The sequence below is a fragment of the Paroedura picta genome, chromosome 12 (genome assembly GCF_049243985.1).
Source record: "Paroedura picta isolate Pp20150507F chromosome 12, Ppicta_v3.0, whole genome shotgun sequence".
NCBI lineage: Eukaryota > Metazoa > Chordata > Lepidosauria > Squamata > Gekkonidae > Paroedura > Paroedura picta.
The window spans coordinates 44277128-44290123 of record NC_135380.1 but is presented as its reverse complement, the minus strand read 5'-3'; the positions used below and the strand labels follow the sequence as shown (position 1 = coordinate 44290123).

Genomic DNA, 12996 nt, shown 5'->3' with positions numbered 1-12996 from the left:
AGGGTGCAATTTGGGGAGGCGAGGGTGCTCAACAGGGAAGCATTGCCAAAGAATCTGCCCTCCAAAGCCTGAATTTCCTCCAAGGGAACTGACTCCTCTGTAATCTGGAGACTGGTTGCAATTCCAGGAACCTGGAGGCTGGCAACCTCACAGCACACGCTTTCCGACAGAGCAGGGGGCCCGAGAAAGACACAGAAAGCTCCAGCCTGCCCCCCCCCATAAGCATTTTTCTCCCCATCGAAAGCCCTTGTGGGGAGGGAGACAATTTGGAAAGGCAGTGTGAGGGAAGGAGGGGCAGCTCTTTCCCCATGCAATTTTCCTTATTTATTTATTATATTTTATTATATTTATATACCGCCCTCCCCGGAGGCTCAGGTTATAGAACCAACCTCCTCAAGACAGACCAGCATCCACATTCTACCAATCATTTCTCCCGACTGCCGCTAGTAGCAAGTTACTTGGTGTGGAGAGATGATTTCCCAGGAAAAGGGCACTGGGACAGGAGAGGGTTGCCAAATTCCAGATGGCGGCTGGAGATTTCCTGGGATCAGCACTGATCGGTTTGCAGGGAGAGGAGACAGATGGCACTTTGGAAGGGGGTCCCGAGGGGAGTCTCTCCCTTTCCCAGCCCTCCCAGTCTTCAGGCCTCTCCCCCCAAAGCCTCAGGTATTGCCCACTCCCTAGTCTGCAACTCAAGGGGAGGAGAAAACCCATCTCTCACCCCCCCCCCACACTCAGATTTTGAGCAAGAAATAATTGCAAAGATTTTGAGAAATTCAAAGACCAGACATGGATCCCCCCCCCCAACCTTCCGCAGGCACCCCTACCACGGGAGAGAACAGACTTCAAGAAGAAGTTGAGTTCAAGTGTTTTAATGTTTTTATGGTGCCACCTTGGGGCCCTGATTGGGTGGAAGGCAGCATGAAAATGATGCACACAAAATTGATGAACTAACAGGCAGGATCACTTGGTGCAGGAAGTCCACTGATCTCCGTAAGGGAAATCCAACCCTGAATCCCTCTGGGGGTAGTTTGAGTAATCCTGATGCCCCTACTGCTATGCTTGGACCTGCAAAGATGAGCCGAGATTTCCCTCTCCCTCGTGCAGAATCAAGCTAAACATTCACCAGGTGCCAAACATCCCTGGTTTAAGTGAAGCCACAGTGCCAGGGAAGCTGCAGGGGCCAAAGCGTGCCATGTGGAATTATGACGGCATCAGGAAAGTTGGAGGGCCATTCGTGGTAGATGGGCGTGAACACACGCAGAAATACTTGTGACACCAGGGGCCAGAGTCAATTGCCCAAATACAGGCTAAATGGCCAGTCTCAGTCCAGAAGCTTTAACAACAAAAAGGCTAATGCCTCATCAAGCAAGTTCACCAATGGTTTGGCAGATAGGTTATTGGGGAGGGGGCACAGGACATTGCGTTCTCACCAGGCTATCGAATTTGTTAATTGGCTCTGCTAGCTAAAAAGATGCAGCCTGCCCATCCTTTTGTTGTTTCTAATTGCAAAAGTGGATCTACTTGCACAGGCCTGCTGGTCTACAGAGGTTCATAGCCGGGGCTTATGTCTTACACTCTTGCCCAGGGGTAGTCAAACTGCGGCCCTCCAGATGTCCATGGACTACAATTCCCAGGAGCCCCTGCCAGCAAATGCTGGCAGGGGCTCCTGGGGATTGTAGTCCATGGACATCTGGAGGGCCACAGTTTGACTACCCCTGCTCTTGCCCTTATACACCTTACACACCAGGTCATATGCAAACCAGCTCGCACAATATACCTCACTCTTAAAAAGCTCCACATCTTCCCTCCCCAATAACCCACCTGAGTTTGGAGGCAGACACCAATTTTCTTAAAAGCCTGAAGAGAGTTTAGACTTGTCTTCTCAACATGCGCAAAAGCAGTTTCTTTACCCTAAGTCTTGCCACTGACCAAACAGGTTTGGCAGGTTTTAAACAATACAAAAACCTGATAAACATGTTCATCTCTCTGAAAAACAATTGTCTGTCTCCAGCTGTGGGATCTTAGCCCAATGTAATTTTTTCCTGTGGTTTGGGAATCTACTCAGTGAGGTGTCAGGGATCTCAGGGGTAGGACGTGTTGCTTCACCTCAAGACAGCAAGGGGAGGACTGCTCAGGCTCAGCTCTGGAGGAGAAAAGGCCTTCCCACCAATAGAAAACCAGCACAGCCAGCAAAGAGAAAGGTTGGCCTGCTGAGCTAGCTTTCTGTTTGCACTGAGTTGTTTACATGAATGAGAGCTTCCTAGCTGGAATCCGCCAACAGCAGTCTCAAGTAGCCTGTACCAATAAGGGGGAGGGAGATCCTGTCAGCCCTCCCCACCCACTTCCTTGGGATGGGATGTCCTCAGTCCTCCTAAACATGGGTGAAAACAGGATAGGCAGGGACAAGAAGCAATGCCCACACTTGAGACTCAGTGGGACACTGTGAGTTTCTATCAAGCCAAAGGCTTAGGAGAGAGACGAGTAATTTCAAGAAAGCCTTTGCTATGTGGCTTCGAAGTAGCCTCAGCACCTACCTGGCCACCCCTGTTGACTTGTTGCTGGCAGCAATTAGGGGTCTCTGGTATGACCATATTTTTTTTTGGGGGGGGGGGGTAGGAACAGTAGTCCAGATTTGTCCACACCTTGCATGGTTGTCCAAATACCCCTCCAGAGGTTTGGGGTACACATAAATTTGGAAATCTTTGTTCAGGGTTGCCTCCCTGAGGACTAGGTCCTTTTAAATCAGCCTAGATGATTTATGAACCAACAACAAAACCTGCCCCTGGTGTGCTCGTGTAAGCCCAGGCAGGCTGCAGGGCCCAAAGGTTCATCAGAGCCTTGGCAGACCATTACATCTGGCTGGAGAGGAAGTGGATGAATGGTTTGTGCTTTTCAGGTCTGGGGGGAGCATGCAATGGCAGACAGGGTCCCAAGTTCACAACAGGCTGCCCAGGAAGGGGTTTTGTCTGACACATCAGAAACCCTTCTTATATTGGGGTTGAGTTTCATAGCTTCCATTGCAGCCTACCGATGACTGCAGGACAGGCAAAGCTGAATGCACAACAACGAAACAGTCTGGATCCTGGACAAAAGGTCTATTCCAGAGATGCCTAAGATCTGGAATACTAAGCAGCTAGACAGAAAGGTGGGTCGGCCTTTCTGGCTTCAAGAGATGATAAACACCTCCATGGGTGGCTTGGCCACTTGGAAAAATATAATAAGAGGACTTAAAAAAATGGGAATGTTACCAAAAATCTCAGAACAATTATCAGCAGCCATTTTGAAAGTTTCAACTTCCCTCGACCCTGTCCCATGCCAAAAAAAAGGGGCTTTTAAGAGGCCAGATAAAAGGGAAGGGGGTGCACCCATGCTGCTCTGATCCTAACTGAGATGAGATGGGAGGGCCACTGATATGAGCTACAAAAAAAAGAGCAGGAATAGAAAGAAAAAAGAAGGAAAAGAGGAAATAGAAGAAAAAGAGGGGGAATAGAAAAACCTGTTCCAGCCCTGATGTTACAGCACGAGGGGCCCCACTGGTCCCCACCCACCTGTGGACTGCAGGGGTCATCTACTGGGCTGTGCTCTCAGGCCTCTTGCATCCGAGTCTCTAGCTAGACTCACTCCATTGGCCAGAGGAGCCCCCACCCACCTACCCACCCAATATAGGCACCTGCTCAGCTTTGATTCCCTCCAGCAATTCAAAAGAAAGAAGCTTCAGTCAAGGAGGAGGTTGCCAACACCCTCTGCTGCAAAACAAAACACCCGTAACAGTCTGCCATATTCCTGGACCATCTCTGCAACCTCCTCCCACCCCCCGGAAAAACAAAGACAAAAGCCACACACATCCTGAACAGCCTTCGTGCTACAAGCCTCACCCCTCCACTTAAAGCACTTGTACTTCCCCCAGAGCTGTCTATGGGCCTTGGAAAATAAAATACAAGTGGCGAGAGGTGGAACATGCTGGGGATGCAGGAGGTTTCCGTACGGAGGTGCAGCAAGGAACACGGCACCAGATTGTCAGGGTCTAAGGTCACTCGGAGATCTCACGTTTTAACAGGGTCCCCCCTTCTTCCATGCAAGAGTCTCAAGTGCGTCTTCCCCCCTTGCCCCGCCCCATACGCTAACACAAGATAACTCAGAGGGAAAAGGGGGCTGCGGAGTGGCAAGGTGGGGGGAAGGGGGGAGAAGAATGTCGGCTGTATCCTGCTTTCTCCACGCCTCATCCCCAAAATGGCCTCCTTAAGATGTGCCAGGCTGGATGGGAAGCAGGCTGCCAAATTTGAAGTGCTGGATCACCGGAAACTTTTCCAGGCACTGGGGGGAAAAAGAGGATGAAGACAGGGTTAAAAACCAGCTGTTTTTAAATGGCATTGTTCTCGCCCCTGCCCCACCTCCCACCCCCAAACCCACCAAAGGGTGCTGTGAGCAGGTGGCCGGCCTTTGCTCATCATGGCCAGATCCTTCCCAAATCCAGAAAGCTGCAGAATTCAAACCACTTGGCCAAGGAAGCCGTCAAGGTCCTTTGTTTCCACTTTGCCACCAAGCGTATGGTTGAGGCCAGAGCATACAGCAAAAGCTCCCCTTCCTCCCCCTCCCCAAAAAGCATACCAACTGAATTGGCCAATGACTTAGGTCAGGAATAAGGCTAACAGGGTAAACCACCAAGCAACAGTACGGTGGGTTTAGATGTTTTATTATTGAATTTGTTATGTCCGTTTTAATACATTGTGCACCATGCTGAACCTCAAAGGGAGGGGTGATTTATTACCAATAAAAACACCACCACCACCACCAACAATAAAGGTGTTGTGTTGGGGAAAGAGTTGCCAACACAAAGCAACTTCCCCAATCAAGTGCAGAATACCTTCTGTTTCAATTGGGGGGGGGGGGGGGTAAAGGAAGACCTAAGTTCAAATCTATATTCAGCAGGATCCACAATGGAAAAAAACAAAGTGCAGAATCAGCCCAGTTGTTGGCCCAGATTGGCCTGGGGGGTAGATGGAGCAAAGGAGACCAAGATCCAGACAAGGCCTTGGAAGTTTGAAGAGGAAGGGGTGGGGGAAGGGCATAGGAGAGAAAGGGCAGCTATAAAACTGGGCTGAGCCCTCTGGACTGCCCCTGAGTGAGCTCACTCGACCCACTGCTCTCCCCTCTCCCTGGCATCACGGTCACGATGAAAGCAATGCAGATGTTATGTACCCAGAGTAATTCTTCTAGGCCTGCAGGTAACTCTTATCCTTTTCTTTCTGGCTCCATATTAGTTTTTCTTCCCCACTCAAAAGGTTAGCTTTGACCTTGGCTGGAAGGCCTGTCTACAAAAGATGTGTGATGCCAAGTTGTCTGCTGACCCAACTTGCTTCATGTGTACCTTTGGGGACCCCACAGAAGCACTCCACTGCTCACTGCAGCTGCTCAAGGGGACGGCTGGCTTTTGACCTCTCCTCATGCACCATTTCCTGGAGAAGCAAAAGCCATGGGATGGGCCCTGTTTGTCCCCATCTTGTGACCGAGGATGACCTGGCTTGCCCAGACATTAGTGTGATAAAGGGCAGTCCCCCCCAGGGAACGACAAGTGACGGGGAAAAGAAGTAAGAAGCCTGTCCTGATGGCTTGAAGGGGAAGGACTTATCTTTCCTCTGCCTTGACTTGAGGTAAGAGAAGCAGAGGCAGTGACACTCCCCCAGCCCACCCCAGTGGCCAGTACCTGAATCCAGCTTCCAACGGCCGTGGGTGAGTTGCTGGATCCAGCTCAGCTGAGATACGCTGTTGGTTCACCTTTGACCTGCCACTGCTGTCACAGGGAGAGCAGGACCCAGCCACACAGGGACCCACCAAGTGGAGATCCAGCTCCATCCACAGGTCCCGCAGGAGAAAATGCCGTAGCGGACGATCCTGCCTGATCACCCCAGGGAACCCTCTTGTCAAGCTCTTCTTGAGGGTTTGCAGTCGCATGTGTGCCAGGTTCATTGCCAAAAGCCCCCAGGGGTTGAAAAGAAGGATTGAAAAATCAAAGAATATTTACTCACCTCAGCTTTATACATGCGGATGAGGCCCTGGTTGACTTTGGACCAGGAAGGGACTGCGCTGATGTTCCACAGCTGGTTGGAGTGTTCTGCAAATGGGCCGGTCTTCATCTGGAAGGCGGAAGGGAAGAGGGCATGGGGAGGATGGAAGTTAAGACAGCAGCAGCAGCAGCACGATGGCTTCTGACACCACAAGTCGCAAAGAAGAGGGGAGCTACTCAGGGGAGGATGCTGTGGAAATGCTTTCCCTGCTCTCTGCTTCCGACTGAACACCACAGGCGAGTATTTAGGACATGCTCTACGTCCTGCCTTTCCTTCAAGGAGTGCTTGACTTGCATCGCTCCCTTTTCCACTTTTATCCTGGAAGGTCAATTAGGAGCACGTGACTGTGTGCATGTGAGAGAGACACTGCACAGAACTCTTCAGAGGACGCTGGAGAGGGGTTGACTCCACCCTTTCCCCTACCGACCCTCAGGTGGCTGGTGGTGTTGACCTGAAGCAACAGAACCAAGTTTGAGTCCAGGCCTTAAAGACCAACCAAGTTTAATTAATAAGCTTTTGTGTGCTGAAGTGTGTGTGGCCATGAAAGCTTGTACCCAGAATTAAACTTGGTTGGTCTTAAAGGTGCCTCTGGTCACAGATTTTGTTCTCTGGCCTGACACCCCTACCACTATCCCACCCTGCTGATCCCAAACAGAACTTCTCTCAGAGACCACCTCCCACCCCCCCCCCCACCCCCTGCATCACGGTTCTACCACCCAATGGTCGCTGCTTTCAAATGAGAAACAAGGGCTGCTCACCACCTGCATATGTTCAGACGTTATGGACAACATTGCAGGCAGGGTGGGACTAAAACACAAAGCTCGAACTTCTAGCCACAAGCTAAAAGTTGCTGCAGGCCACTCTAGAGATGCAGAAGAGGGCATCATTCTACCATTGCACAGATGCTCCACACATGAATGAGGTTTATATGCTTAACGAATTGCATGTACTAAGAACCACCCTCATGTTTTATTTTTTGTGTGATGGGATGGGATGATAAGGATTCAGTTGTGGACAAAAGAAAATGGGGATGAGTACACACACCTCCACCACACACAGCAGCACAAGATTCCACACACATATAACACATCAGCACTTGTAGGGATGTATGCCAGCTTTTCACATGCAAATGTCACACTGCAATCAGATTTTCACGGAACCATAGAGTTGGAAGGGGCCATACAGGCCATCTGGTCCAACCTCCTGCTCAGTGCAAGCTCAGCTCAAGCAGGGATTCCCAACCAGGGGAACTCCAGAGGCGATCCATGGATCCCCCAACATGCTTTGCTTCCAGGCCTCGCCACCGCTGCCACTGCACACACAGACACACCTCGCAGAAAAGAGTGTGTGTGTGGTGGCGGCGGAGACAGTGGCAAGGCCTTGCGGGGAAGCACGTGTGTGTGTGTACAGGGGGGAGGCAGCAGCGGTAGTGGGCGGCGCCCATGCTACAGAAGTCCTCGTGGAGGAAGAGGCCAAGGGGAGTGGGGAAGGCTGAGTGGCAGGAGCACAGACCAGTGGGGTGGGCTAGAGGGGGAGGAAAGGAGCAGGAGGGACAGGGGGGTTGGCAGCTTGGAAAGTGAGACAACCATGGTGGTGGGGGTTACTTAGGCTGACTGGAGATAAAGATGGCAGGGAATGGTGAGCAAGCAGAGACAGTGCTCACGAGACTACAGTGCATTTTCCCCTCCATTTGTTCTTATCCCTCTTTGCTCACCACTTACTCACTTCTTGCTCCAGTTTCCTGGATTTACCACATCACACTTTAAAAATTGCCGCATCATGAAACAGCCTCCGAATGTTGTCGATGTCAATTTGGAGGGGGCTCAAGAAATCAACAACATTAGGGGGCTGTGACGCAAAAAATTCCTTGTACAGAAATTGTATCAGTTCTTAAAACACGGGAAGAAATACAGTTCAGCTTGCTGAGGGAAGTTTCCATGACATCATAAGCCACAAGGCTGACGACTTGCTAAGGAGGAACCCTGGGAAAACAAGGCTCTCTGGAGGACCGGGGCAGACGCTTGTGAGTTGGAAAACAGCTAGTTTGCTTTCTGGTGGTTCTTGCAGGAGGAGCATGCACATTCACAGACACCCTGCAAAGCATGAGGCCGGACAACATATCCAGCGGGCACCTTTAAACCAAGTTTAATTCATGGTCTAAGTTTTCATGTTGTGTGTGCATGAACGTTTATACCCAGAACTAAACTCTGGTGGCCTTAAAGGTGCCCCTGGACTCAAACGTTGTTCTGTTGCCTCAGTCCAACATGACCACCCACCTGAACATTTCCAGTGGGGGCTTTAGCAAGAGGGCTGCACGTTTGAAGCACCCCAGTGACCCCAAAGCTTTCAGATCCAGGGGAGGCAAGAGACACCTCTTGTCCAGGGGACAGTCCTCAGCCACTTGCAGAGTGAGGAAGGAGCCACACAAGTGGCTGCGATGGGTGGGGAACCGGCTGCCTAACAGCTGCAATGGGCAGGGAACCGGCTCACAACCAGTAAGATTCTGAAGAGAGCAGAATCTGATGTGTAATATCTGTTTTTTTTTAAAAAAAGAGGATGCTTTCAGACATAAACAGGAAATCCCAGAAAAGCACGGTACAACCGACCCTAGAAAGACGCTGAGGTTTGTGTGTCCCCTCCCCAGCAACGCAGGATCAGCAAGGCTCGGCAGCTGCTAAGGCCCCCCGCCACAGAGTGCTGATCGACTGCCGGCTGCAGACCTGGCCACCTGGCCCCTCCATCTGGGGGACATCACAGAGGCCCCTGGGACGACCTCAGAGTTCCCTGGGGAGGGGCAGCAGCAGGGAACCGTTCTCTCTTTTGATCAATGCCGGCAAGAAGCAGCATAAAGGAGCAGCACTCCTCTTGCTCCAGGGAAGGAGGGTGCATGTGTGCATGAGAGCAAGAAGGGGCTACTGGAGGTCACCAGACCTGGGTTGAGTCCCACTTTCTGCCTTCAAGCTGAACCACGTCACTTTGTGTTTCTCGCCCGCCTCAATTTGGCTGCACTGCAAGGGTCCACTCCTCAGCAACTGGGGGGGGGGGGGGGCTCTAGGCCAGGAATACTGCAGAAGACAGTTGGTCCTTAAGAATTGCAACAGATCAACCCAGCTGCCCCTCTGGATCCATGAAAGTCAAGGATGCAGAAGTGAAGAGCAATTTGGCTGCCCTCATCCCACCCCACATGGCCCTGATCCACAGAAAGTTAAGTCATGCTCCAGTTCCACTGAAGGCAATGGGGCAGGCTAGTCACACCAAGCTCATGCCTCTTCTGCTTCAACGGGACATACTGGTTGCCACATACAAGGCCCTTCATGGCGCCCGTCAATCAGCAAGACCACCTCTCCCCCTATCTTCCACCACACCAGCTTTGCTCATTGGAGCAGGCTCTTCTGCTGGGGCCCATCTGCAGGAGGGCAAAATCAACCACTGCTCTTCTCAGCTGTGGCCCCTGCCTTGTGGAACAGTCTGAAGGATTTCCGCAAACTATGTCAAACCAAACCATTCCAGATGCAATCAATAGACTAGCGTGCACTGAGTGACTCAAAGTTATTCAAAAAATTATTAGGGACTGTGGTCCAGCGTGGTATAGTGGTTAAAAGTGGCAGCCTTTTTTTTAATTCAGATTTTTATTTTTCCAAAAAATAAAAGAAAGAAATAAGATTGCTACACATAGTACATTATATTGCTTGTAGACTCTATAATAACAGTGTATTAAAAATAACTCCTTCCAGTTCAGCTTTTGTTATTGTTATCTTTTTAAGTAGTTCAGATAGGGGCCCCATTGTTCTTGAAAGACTTCTTCTGGTTTCTCTTCAGATCACATAGATCTTTCGCCTTTTAATAAAAGTGGCAGCTTTTAACCTGGCTAGCCAGGTTTGATTCCTCGTTCTGCCACCTGCAGCCAGGTGGGTGGCTTTGGTCTAGTCACAGTCCTGATATTTCTGTTCTCACACAACAGTCCTGTTGGAGCTTTCTCAGCCCCACCTCCCTCATGGGAGAGGAAGGGAAGGCAATTTGAGACTTTCGGGTGGGTGTAGCTTGCTGACTACTAGGATGTTTTTCCCCCCATCATTTAATACGTCAAGAAACTGCTCCTGCTTGCTGCAACCCTAATCCTATTGCATTGTTTATTGACTAACTCTGTGTAATTTGCCTTGAGTCTCAATTTTAAAGGCAGCCTATAAATGACAGAGATAAAATAAATAACTGTGTCCTTTGTATTAGAGAGGCTTGGCAGCTGCTCCAAATTTAGGGGCTGCTGGAAGGTGCCCCAGAGCACGCCAGGAAGCCACTTCCCAGGCTGCAGGGTGTGCAATGCCATCCCAAACAAAAGCTGCCCCTGTCTACATCTGCTGCAGTCAATCCACAGGCCGGTGGGGGAACGGATCCTGGAAAACAGTGAGGCCCAGCTGACATGCAGCGCCATGCCTATGTCACTGCCCATGTGACCAGGAAGTGACATCATCAGGTCAGGGCCATGAGGGTGACACTCTGGTATGTGGGCAAAACCTCTATGGTGGATGCCCATTTACCATTGAATTTTTGCCCAAATACCAGAGTGGCACATGACGTGGCTGTGTGACATAAGGCACGGTGTTACCTGTCGTCTGAGCCTCTCTTGCTTCTGGTGAGACTTCCCATCCCCTCAGTTGCCAGGGAGAATCTGGCAGCCCCAATTGGTTGGATTACACGGTCAGTTCAATGGACTGAGTGAAAACTTTTCATAGGAAAAACAGACCCAGTAGGGGGGAGAGTTTTTGGACCAATGGTGCCTTGTTTTGATAAGCAAGACAGCATTTTAGAGCAGGGAGAATGCCTCTTCCCTTGCATAAGAGGGAAGGCCTCTTCCAACACACACACACACAAATATCCATAGCGGTTTTCTTCTTCTATACCATCTAACTTAGCTCTGCCTGGCAGCGGCTCTCTACAGTCTGCGGCAGAGAACAGCCTTTCCTAGCCCTGCTCCCTTTAGCAGGAAATACCAGAGATTGAACTCGGGACCTCCCGCATGCAATGCGCATGCTCTGCCAACACTGACTCTAAACGAAACCTAGAAACAAAGAACACGCTTTTCATCATCATAACAGTTGTTTTAGGCAATTAATCTCCAAATTCTTTTAAGCCGGTGACCGTCACAGCCCTAAAGCCGGCCCAATTCAAGACGTGCTTGTGCATCAGAGCTAGCGAGCTGGGCTTTCTGATCCTAGCTGTTCCCAGCACAGGTCCTCCCGAAATAGAACTGGGTGTCCACAGATGCATTCCTTCCCATTGCAGAATGTGAAGTTTTGGAACGAAGCGCTTGGAATGGTCCCATGCAAAACCCTAGCTGAGCTCCCTGCCCCCATCTCTACAAACCTCCACGCCTCATTCCACAAAACCTCTGCCAGGAGAGGGGCAGTTTTGACACATGCAGAGTGGCAGTGATCTCCGCCTCCGTGGCTGGTCCTCGCAACAGAGGGAACTGGCCCCTCTGGCCGTCCCCATCAAGGCCCTGGATTGTTTAGATGGATGGCTCCAGGCCTCTTTGGCAGGCAGGTTCTGAAGGTTAGTCTGGCATGCTGGAGGTTAGAGACTCCAAGTGCACCCCAATTGCGTGGGCACAGAGAGAGCTGCAAACCAACATCTGCTCTAGCTGAAGCCCCTGCTATTGTTTGGAACTCGGGCGGGGAGGGGGAGGAAAACCTGAGCTCATTCTAGCCACAGAGGGAGAAGGGAAAAGAAAGCAACAGAGCTGGAGAGAAAAAGCAAGAGAGGCAGAGAGAGAGAGAGAGAGAGAGAGAGAGAGAGAGCTGCAGTCCCACAGTGACCCCAGGGGAATGGAGTGAGTCAGGGCGGCCATATTGAGCAGGAAATTACTCACAGACGTTGCGTTCCTGCTTCTCGGTTCCCAAGAGAATCAGCCTTTTGTAAATGGTTCCTCTGTCAGTAAAAAAAAAAAGAAAAGGAAAGAAAAGCAGGGGGGAGGGGAGGCAGCCCGGCATAGCTCCTTCCTGTCAGTTCCTTCCCTTCCAGCTGAAATCCGAGTCCCCCCTTCCAAAACCTCCAAATTTAGAAGCCAAATCTTAAGGGGGGGCATTGAAGCAGAGGAGAAAACTAGGGGAGGGGGCAGTTGCATTGCCCGCTCTTTGCTTTTTAAAGGAACACAAACCCAGCCTGGTTTTCTTCAGGCGTTGCACTCACACATGGCAAGAGGGGTGCCGGGGGCAGAAATGCCTCCAGATTCTAACACCCCGTCTCTGCTTCACAAGGGACTGACGCTCAACACTTTCAGGCCCCAGCCTTTCAGAGAAGGGACAAGCCGGAGCCAAATCAGCTGGAGAGGGGAGGGGGAAACCACCGCAGACAAAGGAACAAAGTAGGGCACAGAGAAGTCGGTCTGTGTGGGAGTCTTTGGAAGAGATGGAATTTTGTAAGAATGCAGCACAGAAAGCCACACAGCCAAGCTCTCCTTTGCTAGAGACTCAGCGTGGTTCCCAAACTAACAGCCATTTGACACAGCCGTTTGAAGACAAACGGGGTGCTCTCTCTCTCTCTCTCTCGCTCTCAGGAACAGGGAAATTGTTGGCATGCTTCCACACAGTCCGGGGACTGATATTTGGTACACAACTCTCAAGATACCCCAATATGTGGAACAGGCTGAGAAACAAATGCATTTAAGACTGGCAGCCAAAGAATAGGAGCAAAACAAAGAAATCACTGCAGTGGTGCGCATGCTTATGAAGATTGCAGCAAGTTGTATTTCCATTTTTTCTACAACTGACTGGCTGAGCTTGAGAAGAGATGCACTCATGGTGAGGCCCTGCAAACTGAGCTATTCCCCTTTTGCTGGAGTTGCAATGCTGTGTTCTGCCACAAGGTGACAATAAAGTGCTAATGGCTGCAAATCACAAAAGAAATGGCATTGTAAAGCTGTACACAGTGG

General features: G+C 50.6%; 1 protein-coding gene across 1 annotated transcript in view; it reads right to left on the bottom strand.

The window, feature by feature from the left end:
- Positions 1-856: 856 nt before the first annotated feature.
- PTPA (protein phosphatase 2 phosphatase activator) overlaps positions 857-12996 on the bottom strand; it is a 44462-nt gene continuing 32322 nt past the window's right edge. Inside the window, exons 9-10 of the mRNA XM_077306879.1 lie at positions 6030-6137; positions 857-4317 (exon numbers count right to left, since the gene is read on the bottom strand). Coding sequence (XP_077162994.1) covers positions 4243-4317; positions 6030-6137 — 183 coding nt within the window. The 3' untranslated portion in view covers positions 857-4242. The remainder of the gene's footprint in view (positions 4318-6029; positions 6138-12996) is intronic.